The sequence below is a fragment of the Phascolarctos cinereus genome, unplaced genomic scaffold (assembly GCF_003287225.1).
Source record: "Phascolarctos cinereus isolate Bilbo 61053 unplaced genomic scaffold, phaCin_HiC Scaffold_5;HRSCAF=322, whole genome shotgun sequence".
NCBI classification, from domain to species: domain Eukaryota; kingdom Metazoa; phylum Chordata; class Mammalia; order Diprotodontia; family Phascolarctidae; genus Phascolarctos; species Phascolarctos cinereus.
Genome location: NW_027555958.1, coordinates 325,350,238 through 325,369,223, shown reverse-complemented (window position 1 = coordinate 325,369,223; position 18,986 = coordinate 325,350,238). Strand labels below are relative to the sequence as shown.

Here is an 18,986-nt window from a genome sequence, read left to right as displayed (position 1 = left end):
CTGTGATATGTGAATGTATGGAATATTACTGTATTAAGAAATGATGAGTATAATAAATACAGAGAAGTATGTAAAGATCTACATGAACTTATTCAGAGTGAAGCAGAGACAAAAAAAACCCAGCAGTGTGCCCACAAAACAATCAAAAGTAAATGTAGCAAAATTAGAAAAAACAAGCATGGTTCCAAAGAACAGATATGAGAAGTCGCACTCCATCTCTTTGCACAGGCAGCAGGTCCTTGGGTGGTACGTTACACATATTTTTCAATGTATTCATCAGTTTTGCTGGGGTTTTTCTTCTTTTTCTTTAGAAAGGTTACTTGTGATATGGGATGGTTCTTTGGGAGGGAGAGGGGAAAAGTACTGGGGGACATTTGGGAGATGTCTGAAAAAAACATCAGTTAACACATTGCCTTCTCAATGGGTATGGGAAGGGATAGAAAGTTTGGAAACCTAAATCTAAAAAAATAATGTTGAAAATAAATATTTCTTTTTTATACAGCATTTTTAATTTTTAAATATTTCTTAAAAAGAAAAAAAGATATCAATAAAAATTATTTTTAAAAAAAGGGAAAAAAATGAGCCATGATTATTTGACCTGATATTTGACATAATAAGCACACTGAGAGACAAACAGGACAGGCATAGGGTCCTTCAGATTGGACATAAAGATCATGTGGTGGGGCAGCTAGGTGGCACAGTGGATAGATCACCGGTCCTGGATTCAGGAGGACTTGAGTCCAAATCCAGCCTCAGACACATAACACTTACTAGCTGTGTGACCCTGGGCAAGTCACTTAACCCCATTGCCTAACCAAAAAAAAAAAAGGATCATGTGGCCCAGAGAGGATAAGTGACTTGCAGGAGGTCACATAGCAGTGGCAGAGGCAGGTCTACCCTCAGGTCTCCTGTCAATTTACTGCTGTCTCCTCTTCCTCACTCTTTTGGTCATTTCATCCATTGTCCATTGGATTCCACATCCTAATAATCTTTGTTATTGATTGAATAATTCATGATATGGATAACTATGTAATCTCCTTGTGTTCTTTTTGCACTGCCATATCATCAATTTCCTCCAGTGTTTGGTTTCAGGATCTCCCCTGGATTGGATTAGGAGTTAGTTAGCTTGAAAGTCAAGACACAGATGAAATGATCTCTCCAAAATTACTTTCCTACCCTCCCCTTCCACCATCATTGTCATCATTATCATCATCATCCTCATCATCGTCATAGTCATTATCATCATCATCATCATAGCTGGCATTTACATGGTACTTAGAAGTTTACAAAATGCTTTACTCATATTATCACATTTGATTCATTCTGTTGATACCTTCAGAGCAGAGGCGTCCAGTCCAGCCTGGTGGGCAGATGCAGTTTCCCTCCTGAGGTTGGCAGAGCCCACCATTGTTGCATTGGCAGGGAAGGGCACAGTTGTTGCCCCAGAACCCCAATGGGCATGCTAGAAGGGAAAAAAGGAACCAGTCCAATGAAGGGCAGGCTCAGGAGTCTGAGTCACATCGCTCCCTCCATTGGGTCCCCTCCCTGAGCCCCCCAGGTTCACTGTTTCTGTGTGACCTTTGACTGAGACCCCAAAGAGGGTTCTTTCCTCTGTTTTTCCCCCACCCTTGACTCTCACTCACGCTGGGAACAATCAGTGCCAGTCCACCCAGCATGGCAGTGGCAGCTTCCATCTATGGGGTTGCAGGTAGAGTGGTTGGCACATTTGCAGGGAGTACAGCGTTTGCCGTATCGACCAGGCTGGCAAGCTGGGGGAAACAATGGAAAGATAGTGGTTGCAGCTGGAGAGAGAAAAATATCCTCCCTCCTAGTGCCTTCTGTATTCTGTGTCTCCCTTCCTCCTCTCTCTCTCTCTCTCTCTCTCTCTCTCTCTCTCTCTCTCTCTCTCTCTCTCTCTCTCTCTCTTTGTCTCTCTTGCTGTTTCAGTCAACATTTTCACAAGGGTGGTAGTGGGAAACCAGACTCTTGCTACTCTGCAAAAGTCCACTGATTGGTTCAGAGATAGCACTCATCCCAGTAGACTCCTGCTCCTTTTGCTTCTCTCTGTCTCTCTGTCTCTCTGTCTCTGTCTCTGTCTCTGTCTCTCTCTGTCTCTCTCTCTGTCTCTCTCTGTCTCTCTCTGTCTCTCTCTCTGTCTCTCTCTGTCTCTCTGTCTCTCTCTCTGTCTCTCTCTCTGTCTCTCTCTCTCTCTCTCTCTCTCTCTCTCTCTCTCTCTCTCTCTCTGTTAAGTGACTTGTGTGGGGTCTCATAGCTAGTAAGTGTCTGAGGTCAGATGTGAACTCAGGTCTTCCTAACTCCATTGTGTCACCTAGCTGCTCCGTGCTTACCTCCCTTACTAGCTCCCCACTCATCCCATCCTTCAGAGCCCAGGTCAAATCTCTCCTTCATTAGTCTGTCACCAGTCCAAATCAGAGACCCACAGAGATCTCTCCTTCTTCTGAATTCCTACAGTGCTTATAGATCAAGATGAATCTTTGAGGTTTTCTCATTCGTCCTCCATACAGATGAGCAAAATCTGGCTGAGAAACATTAAGTGACTTTTCCAAAGTTCCACAGGTGTCTTCAGTGAAACAGCTGAGATTCAGACCCAGATCTTTTAAATCCAAAGCAGACATCCTTTCCACTATATTAATGAGCTGGTCTCACTCATTTGTCTTGGTTTGTTATGTCAGTTTTTATTTTATTTATTCCCTGTTTTCTGATTTGGAGTCAGAAGACATGAGTTTGAACCCTGCCTCTGTGTGAATGAGGAGTGAGTTACTTCCCCTCAGGCTTAGCTTCCTTATTAATAACACCTGACATTCCATAGCACTTTGAGGTTTACAAATCCCTTTAAATACATTATCTCTTTGGAGCCCCACAAAAACCCTCAGAGACATGTACTACAAATATCATCACTCTAATTTTACAGATGAGAAAACTGAGGCTCAGAGAAGTTGCAATTTGCAACAGCACGTCAGGGGCAAGATTTGAACTGTGGTCTTCCAGACTCTAAGTCAAGCATTCTATAGCTTCACCAGTGGTTTCAGACTCAAATAGAAATAGGGCCACTAATCTGCCATAAGTAAGGAACTCTATGGGCCATAGATTGACTTGGTTTTAAAATGTAAAGTTAAATGTTTTTATTGTATGTTTCAATGTATCTTGATTTATATTTTATTGTATCATTATTTATTTTGTTAGATATTTCCCAATTACATTTTAATCTCATTCAAGAGTATTGGGTCACATGTTTGACACTTGGGAACTACATCCTGCTACCTGGTGTATAATTAGGCAGTTGGACGCCAGACCTAGAGATTATGCCTTAGAAGAAATTTTCCAACTAAGATTTTAGGAGTCCACAGAGCTGGAAAGAAAGTCTCCAAGAGATGAAGGCAGAATATGTTCTCCCTCCTCACCCCCCCACCCCCTTAGCTCCCTGATCTCCTTGATTTCTTTCAGATTTGTATCAAATCACACATTCTTCATTACGCTAGTGCCTTTCCTCTGAGATCACCTTCCATCTGCTCTGTGTATAGTTGACATGTATATAGTCACCCGCGCTAGAATGTGAGCTCCATGAGGGCAGGGACAGTTTTTGCTTTTATTTGTATCCTGAATACATCATGTTTAGAACATAGTAAGTACTTCATAAATGTTTGTTGACTGATTGACTGAATATCTAGTTGGGAGAAAGGGAAGGAGTGGGGGCAATAAGGAGAGTGACTCACTTCTCTGGCAAGAAGGACCCCGGTAGCCAGGCACACAGATGCAGCTCCCGTTCTCAGGTATGCAGGTCCCCCCATTCTTGCAGGTACAGGAGTTATTGCAGTGGGGTCCCCAGAAACCCTCAGGGCATGGAAGGTCACAGTGGAGCCCTGTAGACCCAGCAGAGGGTATAAAGGTTGAAAGGGATCCTTCTATGTAGAGGGGACCAATCCCTATCAGCTATATCCCCTTTGAGGTGGGACATGGAGGCAGGAGCCTTGAGGGGGAGGGTGGGGAGAGGAAACAGAGTCTTTGCTTTCCAAGGACCTTCCCCAAGATCCTCAGCTGGGTGGCCTGGATATTTGACTTGCTCACCTGTCCATCCAGGTCGGCATTGGCAATGTCCGTGAATAGGGTCACAGCCATCTGCATGTTTGCAATCACAGTGACTGGCACAGCCTGGTCCAAACTGCCCCTTCTTAGGGAAAAAGAAAGCAAGGGCGAGTCAGCAAGGGAAGGCTCATTTAGCAAGGAATAGGGCTTAACAGTATCACCCTCCTAGACCCTTTCCTTACCACTGGCACTCACCAGGCAGGGAAGCTGGCATCTATCACCACGCCAGCCAGGGGGTACAGGAGCAGGCTCCTGTCTGTGGACTACAGGAAGCCCCGTGGGCGCACTGGCAGCTGGCATTGCAACCAAATCCCCAGGTGCCCTCAGGGCAAGGCACAGAGCAGTTGCCTTTCTGCCATCCTGAAGGAGAGAGTGGTCCTAAGGACTAAAGGCCTTTCCCTATGTCATTCTTTTCTTACCAAGGACTCTAGGTATGGACTGAGTCCCATCAGAGCTCTAAACCCAATATAGTTTCCTAGAGTTCCTCCCCACCCCCTCCCCCATCATACTATCTAATCCTGAGTCCTACCCTATGACTTTGGTCTCCTTTCTTTCTTCCCACCAGGGCCTCCCCCTTCTTAGAACTCTCCCAGGCCAGGCCTGGACTCCAACCCCCTAGAGCCCAACCCCATCCTAAATCTTAAGCCTTGTTCCAGTTCTGGCTTCAGTCCTCAGTCCCACTGTGTCCCTCCCATGGAGTCATGGCTCCACCTCTGACCTCCTAGCCATACCCCTCCCCTGTCCATCCTCAGGCCCAGACCCACTCCAAGGTCTTTACAGACCTTCCTTGCAGTTACACGTGCCATCGATTGGAGAGCAGGTGAGAGCGTGCACACAGGAACAGCTCTGGGAGCAGTTGACCCCGAATGTGTCCAGAGGGCAGAGGCTAGAACAGTGGGGGTCCTGGCAGAGCCCAGCCCAGAGACCAATGAGAGAGGAGTGGAGCACCTTGTCCTCACAGTACCCCTCCCCCCTTAGTCTCTCCTTCTATGGGGGGGGCAGTCAGTCAAAGGGGACACTGTTCCTTTCTTGCTAAATCAGAGAGGAGGTTTGCCTCCAGGAGAGGGAGCATAGGCTAGCCCCAGGGATGCCAAGGAGTCAGATCTGACCAAAAAGATAAGGGGCTGGAGACTAGATTCTTGAGACTTTTAGGATATGGAAATGGAATTCCCCTTCCTCTCTCTGTCCCTGGAGACTATAAGGTGGGACTCCGGGGATATCCTAGCAGCTGGGGGGGGGAATGAAGGGGACTCTGGGCTCCCTTTGCCTTTTGGAGGGGAAGACAAGTTCCAGAAGATGGGGCTCAGGGTCCCTGTGTCTCCTGGAGCAAGGTAGTTGGGAGGTGGGGATGGAGATAAGGCCTCTAGGGTCCCTGTCTCCCCTTCCTGTGAGGTTGTGGAGGGGGGGTGTTCCAGTACCAACAGGATAATGAGTTGGGCAGACCCTGTTGGCCCACTCACTGTGTAGCCAGGGGGACAAAGGCAGTGGCCACTTTCTGCCTGGCAGGTGCCTCCATGCAGGCAAAGGCAAGGTTCTCGACAGCCAGGCCCATGAGTGCCCGGGGGACAGCTCTCGTTGCAATGCAGGCCAGCCCAGCCCGGCCTACAGGAGCACTCACCGCTCATTGGATGGCAGCTGTGAACAGAGGAAGAGGAATCACCAAGAGTCCTCCAGGAGATCTAGTCGAGGAAGCCGAGATCCTCCGGGCTCTCTGACCCCGTTCCCATCGGCCCGGTCCTAGCCTCTTCTGGTGGAGAAGGGGGCCAGCCCAAAGGCGGGGAGCCAGGGAAGCCCCCTAGGCGAAGACGGGGTGCAGGAGGCAGATGTCGCCTCCTTTCTTCCTTCCTCCTAGTGTTTCCCCTTCCTGGAACCCTCCCTCTGGGACCCTCTCATGCCCGTCCTGAGATTTCCCCACCTGAGGCTATGCTCTGCGTGACAGGTGCAGGACTCCTCGCAGGTGAGACCGTAGCTACCGTCAGGACAGAGGCGCTCAGTGCAGCGATCCCCGGTGAAGCCGTGCTCGCACAGACACGCTCCGTCGGCTGAGAAGCAGCGGGCCCCGGGGGCGCAGTCACATGTCTCTGCACAGTCTTGGCCGAAACGATCCACTGGGCACTCCTCCCGGCACCTGGGCACCTAGCTCAGTGAGGACAGCCCTTCCAGGTTCCGCCCCCACCCACTGCTGCGCCAAGGCTCTGCCCACGACCCCTCCCACCAGGCACCCTAGACCCCACCCGCTTAAAATTCAGTCCGTACTCCTCCCATTCACCTGTCTCCGGTGTATCCTGGAGCACAGTAACACTGCCCTAGGATCGGATCGCATTGGCCACCGTTATGACAGCGACACTCCTGGGTGCAACCCCTTCCATAGCGGCCTTCTGGGCATGGCAGGGAACAAATAGCGCCCTGAGAAGACCAGGGTAGAGGGTGTCATAAAAGTCCCCAGGAATTCCCAGAGTCCCCCATGCCAGGAGAAGCCCTATGGAATCCATTTATTTGGGCAACCAACAAACATTTATTAAATGCCTCCTGTCACCAGGGAGTACTAGGGCCCCCACTGTCTCCACTGTTATTTCCCAGGAACGGCACTACTTGTGCCCTCCCAGAACACTTCCACAGGAACCTCTCCTTGGCAATAATAACCTTGACTCCAGCACTCCCACTGCCACTATGAATCTGCTCCACTTCTAGTCTCCAAAAGCCCCCTCCAGCATTCTGACTGTCCTTCCCCAGGGACTCTCAGTGTTCTCCCCACCAACTGCCCCCATCCCTCCTACCATCCAGCCTGGGGGGCAGGTGCAGTTCTGGTCAGAGTTGTAGATACCCCCATTTTGGCAGGGATGGCTTCTGGGGCAGGAGAAGCCAATTGTGTCCAGATGACAGGTTATCTCACAGCTGTGGGGGAAGATAAGGCTTAGGTCAGTGGGGAGGGAGGATAGGAGAAGTCTTTTACTCCTTCATTCAGCCTGCACTAGATGGTCTAGTATGGAACAGACTTTTTGAAATACCTATGGATAAGATAATATAAATAGAAATGTTGCTGTTTTATACTCCTATCGATAAGACCATTAGTTGACAGTAGGGATTCAATTACATTCAGCAAACATTTACTGAGAGGGAGTGGGGGAATAGGAACTTAGGAAAGGGTGTACTGAATTTCTAATCAGCAGACTCCAAATTAATTAGATAATAATGGCAAGTCCCACACACATCTAAAAACTCAACTGCATAACTACAGGACAAGGAAAATATGATTATAAATAGCTCAGATGGGGGAAAATAGCAAGGGGCTTTTGGCAAACAATTTGAGCCAGCAATGTGGTGTGACAATGTCCAGAAAGAGGGAGTAAAAGTCATGGTAGACTGTCCAGGTTAGACTGTACCTAGGTTCATGTTGTATTCCATGTACTCTGTTCTAGTCACCATATTTTAGGGGGCAGTTTAACAACTGAAACATAATAGTGGCTAGAATGGTGGGGGGATTGGAAGCCATGTCAAGATCATCAACTAAAGGAAATGCCAATGTTTAGCTTGGAGAAAACACAGGGAACACAATTGCTGCCTTCAAGAATGTGAAGGTCTGCCATGTGAATGACTAAAATGATTAAAAAGCAGAGCAAAAAATACTGGGTAGAGTTTCCAGAGAGACATATTTTGGCTCAAAATAATAAGAGCCGCCTAGAGTGAAATGGGCTGCTTCATGAGCTATTGAGCTCCCAGTTACAGGAAGTGTTCAGAGTCAGGAACATTATATTGGGAGTTCCTGCACTGAGTGAGAAACTGGACCATGCAAGGAGTTGGTTAAGTGGGTTCCCTGATCAGCTCATGGGTTTGTAGACTCAAAATTTAGAGCTAGAGGGGACCTGAGAAGTCATTAAGTCCACTTCCATCATTTTACAGGTAAGGAAACAGGGGTTCAGAGGTTAAGTGAATTACCCAGGGTCAGAAAGGTGGTAAAGTGGCAGAGCTGAGATTCAAACCCTGGTACCTTGAATCTACATTCAATGCCCCATCCACTGATCAAAAGAATCTCTTATGGAGCTCAAAGGAAGATAAGCCTTTGTTTTGGGACATTTGGGGAGCATATCCCTATGGAGCTCATGGGTTTTTCCATGTATTGGCTATGGACATACTCCTGGGAACACAAGGCTGGGTTTTGGGCTTACCCATACCCTCCACAGGGAGATAGGCACCTTGTTGAAAAGATTGACAAGTTCTGATTGTCTCAGTGACTAGGGCTGCCTTCCCTCCCTAATGAACTGGTTAAATCTCTTCCAATTCTCACTACTATGATTCTATATATGTGTGTTTATATGTGTCTTTATGGCAATATTTGTGCATTACCTTTGTATAAATGTCCATATGAGTAGGTATATCTCTAGGTTTATGCCAAAGTATGTCTCAGCTCCCAAATTGCTTACCTGGGCCCAGTGCTATTGGCAGGACAGTGACAGGCCCCCGTCTGGAAGTCACAGGAGGCTCCATGGCAATGGCATTGGGCCAGGCAGGCAGGGCCATAGAAACCAGGTGGGCAGGGCTGGAAGCATCGGGGAGGCTGGAAGCCAGGAGGGCAGACACAAGCTCCAGTCTTGGGGTCACAAGTGCTGTTGTTGCCACATTCACAGAAACGTTCACAGTTTTTTCCCCACAACTGCAGAGGGCAAGCTGGGGGTTGGGGTGAGGGGTAGGTAGAATTATAGGCACAGTCAATCATTGGGGAGATTATCCTCTCACTCACCTGACCTGGGGCTCCTGGTTACTCTCCTGTCTTTGTCCCTGCCTGGGCTTCTACTTTCTCCTGTAATCTCTTCATTTCTTTTTCTTTTCCTCTCTGTGTTTCTCAGTCTCTCTGTCTCTTCCTTTGTCTCTGCTTCTTTGGGGCTCTCCCTCCCTCCTTCAGTCCTCCTCCTCCTCTTTCTTCTCCTGCTCCTTCTCCTCTTACTCCTCCTCCTTCTCCTTCTTCTTTTCTCTCTCTCTTTCTTTCTCTCTCTCTCCTCTATTTCTGCTGCTTTGTGTTTCCCTCTTTCTAACCCTTAGAGTTGTCCAACCCTGCTTTGGGTTCCAGTTCCAACTCCCAGATTTTCCTCATAATCCCTATCCATCACCCCCTCCTCTCCTCCTGAATCTCCCTGGGGTTCTTCCATGATAAAGAGGGGTTCTGGGAGGGTATAGACAAGAGAGGGCACAACTGGAGATACTCACAGGAAGAGCAGTCATCCCCCCTCCATCCGTTCTCACATTGGCATCGATCTGGAGCAATGCATCGGCCGTGGACACACTCCTGAGAACACAGGGCTGGGGCAGGGGAGCAGGAAAGAGAGAGCGGTGAAGGGGACAGACTTGCCCCCTGTTCCCCAAAGGTTTCAAAGTCCAGCCCCATCTCCAGCTATCTCAGATCACCAGAATAACCCATTTCTGGGCCACTTTCCTCACTTTAACTTTGTGACAAATGTTGGGGCAGACATCTTTATCCCCATGTAATGAGGGAAGGAAATGAGCATCATAGTAGTAATGTGTCTTTTACAAAGGCTCACAGCCAGTATGTACCAGAGCCAGGAGAAAGGGGGCCTTCTGGGGCAGCTAGGTGGCACAGTGGATAAAGCACTGGTCCTGGAGTCAGGAGGACCTGAGTTCAAATCCAACCTCAGACACATAATACTTACTAGCTGTGTGGCCCTAGTCAAGTCACTTAACCCCGATTGCATCACCAAAAAAAAAAAAGGAAGAAAGGAGGCCTTCTGACTCTGAGACTGGGTCATTTCTACTACTGCCTCTCATTTCCAAGAACTCAGCCAGCATGAGGCTTAGGCAGTTGCAGCAATTCAGGGTGAGAATTTGGAAAGATTCCAGGATTTGGACCTTTCCAGTCTTCCTCTGACTCCCCAAGCAGTGGTCTAGAGAACACCTTGCTGAGAGCTTAGGGCAAGGAGTGCCATCTTTGGGATGTAGTTTGGGGGAGCTGACATTCAAGCTGGGTTTGGGGAGAAAAGGAAGAGGCTCTGGAAGTAGAAGAAGGGTGAAGCTGGAAAAAGAAAAAGTAGGGTAGGGATCCTTGGAGAGGCTGAGGAGAGATGAGTGAGGTAACTGAGGGAGAGATAGTATGAAAAATGAGGAGAAAGACAGAGAAAGGGAGACAAAGATGGGGATATACAGAGAGAGGCACACATGGATAAAAACAGATAGGATGTGAAAGAGATACAGAGACAGAGATAGAAAGACAATAATAATAAAAAACCGTAATCGTAAGCTTTGTAAAGCGCTTTCCTCACAATAACACAGAGAGGCAGATAGTACAATTAATATTCTCATTTGCTCAAGGGAAAACAGAGTCTCTCAGAGAGGCTGAGCCTCAATGTCATATCTGACAGAGCCAAGTTCTGGCCCTAGGCCATCAGAGAGAGAGAGACAGATATTAAGAAGGAGGTGAGAGAGAAAGAGATAGAGTCAGGCAGAGAGGAAAGGAGGAAGGGAGAGGAAGAGAGAGAAAGAAAGAAAGATGGAAGGAGGGAGGGAGACAGAGAGGGTAGGGAGAGAAAGAGAGAGGGGGGAGAGAGAGAAAGGAAGGAAAGAAGGGAGAAAGGAGAGAAAATGAGGGAAGGAAACAAAGAAGGAAGGAAGCAGAAGGAAGGAAGAAAGGGAGGGAGGGAAGGAGGCAGGAGGGAGAAAGGAAGAGATAGGTGGCCAGGAAAAGCAAGAAAAGGAATCCAGAAAGAAGGATGGAGGGAGAGACAGAGGCACCCACACACTATCTGCTGGGGAAGGCAGTAGGGCTTAGGGTCAACAAGTTAGGCCCCATTGAAGGGCTGGGGCCAAACTTTGCTCACATTCCGTAAGTCAATATTTCCCTATTGCCTTGAACCTCCCACCTCTCTGGCCCATTTCCTGCTAACTCAGCACATCTGGGGATGGTTGGGGGCCAGATGTGGCAGGCAAGGCCAAGATTGTGGGGTGTGTAGGAGGGGGTTGGGTCTGGCTGGACTCACGGACACAAACTCCACTGCTCTCATAGTAGCCCTGGCAGCACCGCAGGCGTCTCCGGTGATCCACTTTCACTGCCTGGCGATAGGCTATGCGGTACACGATCCTAGGATCAGAAGGAAGAGAGTGAGGAGGGGGGGAAGGACTCCTGCATCCACAGGGTTTGTAGGAGGAGAAAATCCATTCACATTGTAGTACAAGCAACTGGGGTTTGATTTGAAGGAGGACTTCCCAACTGTCTGATCTGAGAGGTAACAAAAAGGCAAATGAATCCCTCTCTCTCCCTCTCTGGGAACTAGGAGGACTGCACTCCCCATCTCCTAATACCAGAACTACAAATAATGTCACACTTGGACCACACACTTGTACACATATCCTCCCCCTCCCAGAATCTTTCTGTCATGAGACAGACTGGGAACAGTCTTTTCCAAAGGCAGATGGCTAGATGATATGACTAATAAGGTGAAAGTATAACATTTGAGGTAAAAAAAAAATCAACAGCACAAGGACAGGATGGAGAGGAAGATGACTAATTAATAGTTCATGTGATAAAGAGCTAACATTTTAATGGACTGAAAGTTCCATAAGTCAATATATTGAAAGGTTGTATGGATTTAGAATCAGAGGACCCAAGTTTGAATCCTTTCTCTGCCACTTAACTACTTGTGAGACTTTGAGCAAGTCACCTCTCTGGGGCCTCAGTTTCCTCAGATGTAAAATGGGGAGATGAGACTAGATCAATGGATGAATCAACAAGTATTTCTTAAGTGCCTTTCTTAAGTGCCAGTCACTAGGCTAAGTACAAGGTTCCTTCCAATCCTGAAGCTATGGTCCTATGACTCTCAGACTGATGTATCTAGCCTCAGTCTCTCTTCAACTTACCAATCGCCTGCTAGACTTCTCTTCTAAACTTCCCCGTTGGAATCTCTAACTTGGCAGATTCAGAAGAGAACTCATTATTTCCCCTTCCACCTGCTCTCTCTTGCAAATTTCCCTATTTCTGTCCAGTGTAATAGCACCCTTCTGATCACCCGAGGACCCCAAACTCAGGAATCTGGACTCTTCCCTCTTCCCCATCGCACACATTTACTTAGCTGTCAAGGCTTGTCCAGTCTATCTCCCTGGCATCTCTCTTATCCAATCCCTTTTCTTCATACAACCACTTCCCTGATTCAGGCCCCCCAGGGCTCCTTGCCTGAACCATTAATATAGCCCCCAGTTTCTCCACCTCTCCAACCCATCCTCCACACAACTGCCAAAATAACTCGCTTAACTCATAATTGCGACCGTTCCACTCAATCTCAAAAGTCTTCAATGGCTACCTGTTGCCTATCCAATAAAATACAAACTCAACTTGTTATTTAAAACTCCTCACAATAGGCAGATTTCAGAAAAACCTGGAAAGACTTGTAACTCTTTGTCTTAGAACTGGAAGTTTCTTTCACGCTCACCTTAGGAACCACCTCATTCTTGAAGCCTTTTTTCCTTCTTATACTGTACTTATAAGTGCTCTCTCCCTCCTCAGATTATCTTGTTTTATGAATTATATCTTCTAATAGAAAGTAAATTTATTGAGAATGGGACTGGTTTTATTTGTTTGTTTGTTTTTGTCCCTGTTTCTCCATTAGGACCAATACCATCTTGAGAGGATAGGTACAGGCACTGGGAATTCATTGATAGAAGGGAAGTCCCTGTAGTAAACTTCCTCTAGCAAGGCAAATTGGCCCCTGCTCTGCAATTTAAGAGTCCTAGAGCATTGTTTGAGGTACTTAAAGGTTACATAACTTGCCTGGTCACACAACTGGTATGCGTCAGAGGCAGGAATTTAAAGCTAGGACTTCCTCTGCTGAGGCTAGACCTCTGTCCATTGTGCTAAGTGTCCACCAGCCTTGCACATTCATAGGTACTTAAATGCTTATCAAATTCAATTGACCATAGAAACCAAGACCAGGACCAGAAACCATAGAAGCAATAGTCAGAAGTGATTATTTGAAGGCAGATTTGGTTGAATGTGAGGAAAAACTTCCCACCAGTTACAGCTATCTCACAAAAGGATGGCTTGTCTTGCTGGTAGTAAGTTACCCCACTCCTCAATGGCCCTCGGGTGGGGCTGTAGTACAAAGGAGTTGTGCTTAGGTATGAATTGGACTAGATCAGGGGTTTCTTAATCTTTTTGTCTGTCATGGACTTCTTCAGCTGGCTGGTGAAGCCTATGAACCTCTTCTCAGAATCATGATTTCAAAGAATTGAAAGAAATGCTCAATTTCAGTTAGAGATTAGTGAAAATAAGATGCGATTCATTTTTTCCCTTCCAAGTTCATAGACTCCTCTGAAATGGGTCCACAGACCCCAGGTTAAGAACCCCTCCTATAAAAGATCTGAAAACACCTTCTGTGCAAAGCCTTTTTTGCTCAGAAGGGAGGGCTGGTGCAGCAGAGTGGCTCACTGGATAGAGTGCTGGGCCTGAAGTATAGATGACCTGAGTTCAAATCCTGCCTCAGACACTAGCTTTGTGACCCTGAACAAGTCCGTTAACCTCAGTTTCCCTCCATTTCCTCATCTGTAAAATGATGATAATAATAGCATCTACCTCCCAGGGTTGTTGCAAGAATCAAATGACATAATAGTTGTAAAGCACAGGGCCTGGCACATAGCGAATGCCATATAGCTGTTAAGTACTATTATTATCAGAAAAGGGGCAGGGATAGAATGTAAGCTCCTTGAGGGCAGGGATTGGAACATTTTTGTCTTTGTATTTAGCACAATGCCTGGCACATCATAGGCACTTAATAAGTGATTGCTGGGGCAGCTAAGTGGCACCATAGTGCACAGAGTGCCTGGCCTGAAGTCAACAAGACTCATCTTCCTGAGTTCAAATCTGACCTCAGACACTTACTAGCTGTGTGACTCTGGGCAAGTCATTTAACCCTGCCTGCCTCTGTTTCCTCATCTATCAGATGAGCTGGAGAAGGAAATGGCAAACCACTCCAGTATCTTTGCCAAGAAAACCCCAAATAGGGTCGTGAAGAATCAAACAACTGAAAAAAAAAAAACTACAACAAAGTGATTGCTGATCAAGTGAAGGAGGCAGGAGCAGGGCTGATACCTACAAGTCCAGAGCATCCCGGACCCCCAGAGGCTTTCTCCTTGAAGGCTGATTGATTAGGGGAAGTACTTACTTGGGCTGAGGACAGGAATGATCATGACCCCAAGGCTGGTTGCAGGGCTCAGTGGGGAGTTGAGTATAAGGATGAGAGTAGGATTCCTTCATTGTGGTGGTATAACTGGGGTGGAAGAAAACAGAGTCAACACAGCATAGCCCCCCTAATCAGGGCATCAGAAGACCCAGTTACAAGTACTGGCTCTGTCAATAACTCTGCTATATGATCCTGGTAAATCTCTTCACCCTGCTCCCCAATCTGGGCTTCAGCTGCTTTATCTTTAAATGGGATTATTGGACTCCTTAACCTTGGGGTTGGATTTAAGGTATGGATTGGACTGTGAGTCAAGGCAATATATACTTTAGGTTACATGTGGGGAATCTTCTCCAAGCTTAAACATTTTTAAAGCTACCCTAACATCTGAAATAATTCCCCAGTATTTGGATTAGCTCCATCATGAATATCAGAAATAGTTACCTAATCTGAGAGATAACTGGAGGATAAATGAATTCTCTCTCTCTCTCTCTCTCCTCTCTCTCTTCTCTCTCTCTCTCTCTCTCTCTCTCTCTCTCTCCTCTCTCCTCTCTCCTCCCCCCTCTCTCTTTCTCTTTGAAAACTTAGAGAACTTCACTCCCCATTCCTCAATTCCAGAATTACAGATTCAAAGAATTTCATAGTTGGATGGGATGTTTGCGGGGGTGGGGGGGATGTCTTGGACACCTCCCCCAATATCTGGAATACTTAAGGTAGTTTCCCCCCAAAATACTCATATGGAACCATTCTCTTGATATCTGGACTCCACCCTCTCCCTCCCTTGTCCTACCCTCGCAACACATCTGGAATTCATAAGCCAGGCCCAGGTCAAACTTCTAGTCCCATCTCATATTGGGCATTTGGAGCCAAACTCTGTTCTATGATCCTTTTTCTCTCTCCTCTTTTCTTTGTCCCTCCCATCACCTGCCTCCTTTCCTTCTGTGGTCCTAACTGGGTTATGGCAATTCTTAACAAATCCCCCAGTGCCTCCCCCAGTGACACAGAGGGGAGACAGAGACAATGGTAGTGAAAGAGACAAGGATCCTTATAGAGATGGCACAGAGACAGGGATGGTGTCAAGGCAGAGACAAACTCTGAGATAGAAGCAGAGAGACAGAATAAAAAGAAAGATATGGCCAATAATGATGACATACTGGAAAAAGAGAGATTGAGGAGAGGGGTAGGTATAGAGGCTAAGAGATAGGTAAAGAAACAGATTGAGACAGACAGAAATGAGAATAAGGATAAGAACAGAGATTAGGTCAGAGACAGATGGGAACAGAAATAAAGCTTGAAGGAAGAGGAAAGAGATAATAATAGGGAGAGAAAGGATCCAAGATAGGAATAGAGTAGAAATGAGGACAGAAAAGCAAAGATGAGAAAGGGCAGTTGTAGAAGGGTCTGTGAAGGGAAGGGGTTATAAAGCCAGGAAGGGGAGGGGTCTTTGTTGTTGATAATGGCTGGGGATCTGTCAGGGGTCTTCCTCTCTCACCTTTCCCAGTAGCTGCAGACGTTGGGATCATTAGGATTGAGAGGGCTGCCCACTCCCAGCAGGAGGAGGAAGAGAACAGTCAGTGGTGGCAGTGTCCTGGACAGCATGGGGTCACCTGAGGGTCTGGAAACTTCACTGTATGACCTTGGATAAGTCACTTAAATTCTTTAGACTTCAATCTCCTCATCTGTAAAATGGGAATAAGAAGACTTATTAACAGTAAAGTCTCATATGTGTTAGTTTTCGTTATTATCATCATATAAAAAAGGCTAAAGAGTAGGGGTACTGAACTCAGAAAAAAGAAGGCTTTTGGTATTGGGGGAGGAAGGAGGACAGTCCCTGACTTCAATTATGTCAAGAGTTGTTTTGGCCCCAGAGCGCAGAGCTTGGAGCAACAAAGTGAAGTTGCAGAAATGTTTTAGGCTTAATGTAAAGAAGAGGTTTCTTACTATAGTAAACTCCCCATTACTGGTGGGATTTAAATAGTAGCTGGGTCACCATTTGTTGGGTCCACTGCAGCAAGAAAGCATGTGTTGGTCAGGGGCTTAGGTGAGGGGGATTCTAAAGCTCCTACCCCATCTAAGATTCTAGGAGCCTGTGATCCTTAATTACTTACGCTATTTGAAGAGGAGAGGTTCCCCTATTTCAAGTTCCAGCTTTGAAAATTATTAGCTTTGCGACCTTGGGAAAGTCTTGGGGGCCTCAGTTTCCTCATCTGTATAATGAAGGAGATGGCTTGAATGGTCTTTACACTCTCTTCCAGCTCTTAATCCTATGATCCTCCATCCCCTGACCCTCAAAAGAAGCCCAGACATCTGACCCTATAGCTTCATCCACTTGGGACCTGGTCCCTAAGATTTAGCCTTCCTAAGTCTCTGTCCATCTCCCCTTTCCCACTGAGCAGGCATGAATGGAATCAGTGGTAAAGCTGAGATTTGAACTCAGGGGAAGCTCTCCTCTCCTCTCAAGGCCTTAAACCTAAAGGGTGCTTAAGGATCACAGAGTTCTAGAATCTACTGTGCTGTGCACCCCTCCCCCATACACACACACACACACACACACACACACACACACACACACACACACACACACACACACACACAAAACCTCACCGCACAGGCCTGGGAAGAGAATCAGGACTCCCAGACGAGGTCATTGTCTCGGGAGATCAGCTCTGGGCTAAGAAGGGGATCAGTTTAACGAGCTGCTCCTCGACCCGTAGCCCTCCACCCCCGGCCTGGGTTTCAGATTCTGTTCAATGTTGATATAACTCCTCTCTCCATACCCCCCAAGGCAGTCACATCTGCTTGTAATTTTTTTTTTTCTGGGAAGAAAGTGAGGTCCTACTTTCAGGCAGCTTATCCCCAATGAGCATCCCTGGAATGCTGGATGCCCTGATCTCAAAACCTCCCCTCCCCACCCCCACATACTCCCTGAGGGTCATCAAGGTCCTCTTCCCATCTCTAAGAAGGGTCACCCTCTCCTCTTCCTTCTTCAGACTGCTAGGTGGTGTGGTGGATAGAACACTGGACCTGGAGTCAGGAAGACCTAGTCTCAGATACTTACTGGCTGTGTGACCCTGAGAAAGTCATTTAGCCTCTGTCTACCTCACTTTCCTCATCTGTCAAATGGGGATATTAATAGCAACTCCAGGGGTTGTTGTGAAGATCAAATGATTATAAATTAATCATTATAAAATGTGTAGCGCAGTGCCTAGCCCATAGTAAGTGCTACATAAATTATTGACGATGATGATGATGATGATGATGCTATCTAGCCTCAGACGCTTACTAGCCGTGTGACTTTGGGCAAGTATTTAACTTCTATCTGCCTCAGTTTCCTCAATCAGCAAATATGGAGCTAATAACAGCAACTACCTCCCAGAGTTGTTGTGAGGATAAAATGAGATATTTGTAAAGCCCTTTCCAGGCCTTAAAGCACTATGTAAGTATCCATTATTATTATTATTCCTTGAAGTCTCCTGAGAAGAGAAGACAGCCTCTCCTTACTGCTGACTCATTCAAGTGTCTTCCACCCCCTTGGGAAGTCCCTCTTCAGACACGGGAGTGGCTCACTTCTTTCAGGGTGGTGGGGATGAAAGTTTCCTCCTCCCACATTTTCCTCAACCCTTGTTTCTAGACCATGACACCCCAGCCGTCCTTATGGTCTAACATCAACCTTTTAGCTGTGATGCCAGTCCCTGCTTCTTCCCCTTAGACATTACCCTCACAGAGCCTCAGGGTACTGTGGAGGAAAAAGTATTAAACCAGTCATCAAGAGACCTGGGTTCAGATCCCAGGTCTGCCCATTATATAGGGGCCTCTCTGTGGGCCTTAGATTCTTGATATTTAAAATGAAGGGATTGACTAACTGGATGAAATCTAAGGCCCCTTTCAGTTCTAACAACCTATGAATTACCATGCCCTAGAAGCTTTATCTCCTGTGCACATCTAGCTAGCCCTGCTCCCTCCTGGTTCCAGCCTCTCTCTCTATCTCTCTCTGTCTCTCTCTGTCTCTCTCTCTCTCTCTCTCTCTGCCCCCCTCTCTCTTATTTTGTCTGTCTCTGTCTCTCTGTCTGTCTCTGTCTCTTTTTGTCTCTCTTTCTCTGTCTCTCTGTCTCTTTTTGTTTCTCTTTCTGTCTGTCTCTCTCTCTGTCTCTGTCTCTCTCTGTCTCTCTCTGTCTCTCTCTCTGTCTCTGTCTCTCTCTGTCTCTCTCTCTCTCTCTCTTTCTCTCTCTCTCTGTCTCTCTCTCTCCACCTAGAAGTCACTCACTAGTTCCCTGTGACATTAATCTGAGTGGGATGGGAAGCCAGCTGGTATGGGAAGAGCCAGCCTTGTCTGGGGCTAGTGTGTAGAAGTAGGGGGTCAGGAATCTGAGGTGGGAAGGCTGACCAGAATCCCTATGGCCTGGGGCCAGTAGAGCACATAAAAGCCGATGGGGGTTAGGGGGGAGGGGTTAATGATGCCTGGAAGAGCCACACAGGATACAGAACCTGAAAACAGGAAACAGAGACTAGAGAGGATGTGTGTCAGGGGGAAGACAGCAGTGGCGGCAGCAGGCACAGAACACTCTTTGCCATGAGGTGCTGAACCCTTGGGACCCTCCTGCTGGGCTCCGGTTAGAGCCTACTGTAATTGGGCGATAAGATGAGGAGGTCTGGGGAGAGAGTTCATGGACCCAGGATTTGAGAGAAAGAAGCAAAGGGATTTAGTGATAA

The 18,986-nt window shown here is 47.1% G+C and overlaps 1 protein-coding gene across 1 annotated transcript in view; it reads right to left on the bottom strand.

Moving 5' to 3' along the window:
• Nucleotides 1–18,986, bottom strand: part of PEAR1 (platelet endothelial aggregation receptor 1) — a 42,221-nt gene that overhangs the window by 4,235 nt on the left and 19,000 nt on the right. Inside the window, 18 exon segments of the mRNA XM_078156179.1 lie at nucleotides 1,334–1,462; nucleotides 1,644–1,769; nucleotides 3,735–3,881; nucleotides 4,087–4,189; nucleotides 4,300–4,338; nucleotides 4,340–4,464; nucleotides 4,887–5,007; nucleotides 5,565–5,739; nucleotides 6,020–6,232; nucleotides 6,374–6,510; nucleotides 6,882–6,999; nucleotides 8,526–8,769; nucleotides 9,307–9,399; nucleotides 11,088–11,188; nucleotides 14,262–14,366; nucleotides 15,769–15,955; nucleotides 16,385–16,483; nucleotides 17,199–17,300. Of these exon segments, the coding sequence (XP_078012305.1) occupies nucleotides 1,334–1,462; nucleotides 1,644–1,769; nucleotides 3,735–3,881; nucleotides 4,087–4,189; nucleotides 4,300–4,338; nucleotides 4,340–4,464; nucleotides 4,887–5,007; nucleotides 5,565–5,739; nucleotides 6,020–6,232; nucleotides 6,374–6,510; nucleotides 6,882–6,999; nucleotides 8,526–8,769; nucleotides 9,307–9,399; nucleotides 11,088–11,188; nucleotides 14,262–14,366; nucleotides 15,769–15,875 (2,083 nt within the window). The 5' untranslated portion in view covers nucleotides 15,876–15,955; nucleotides 16,385–16,483; nucleotides 17,199–17,300.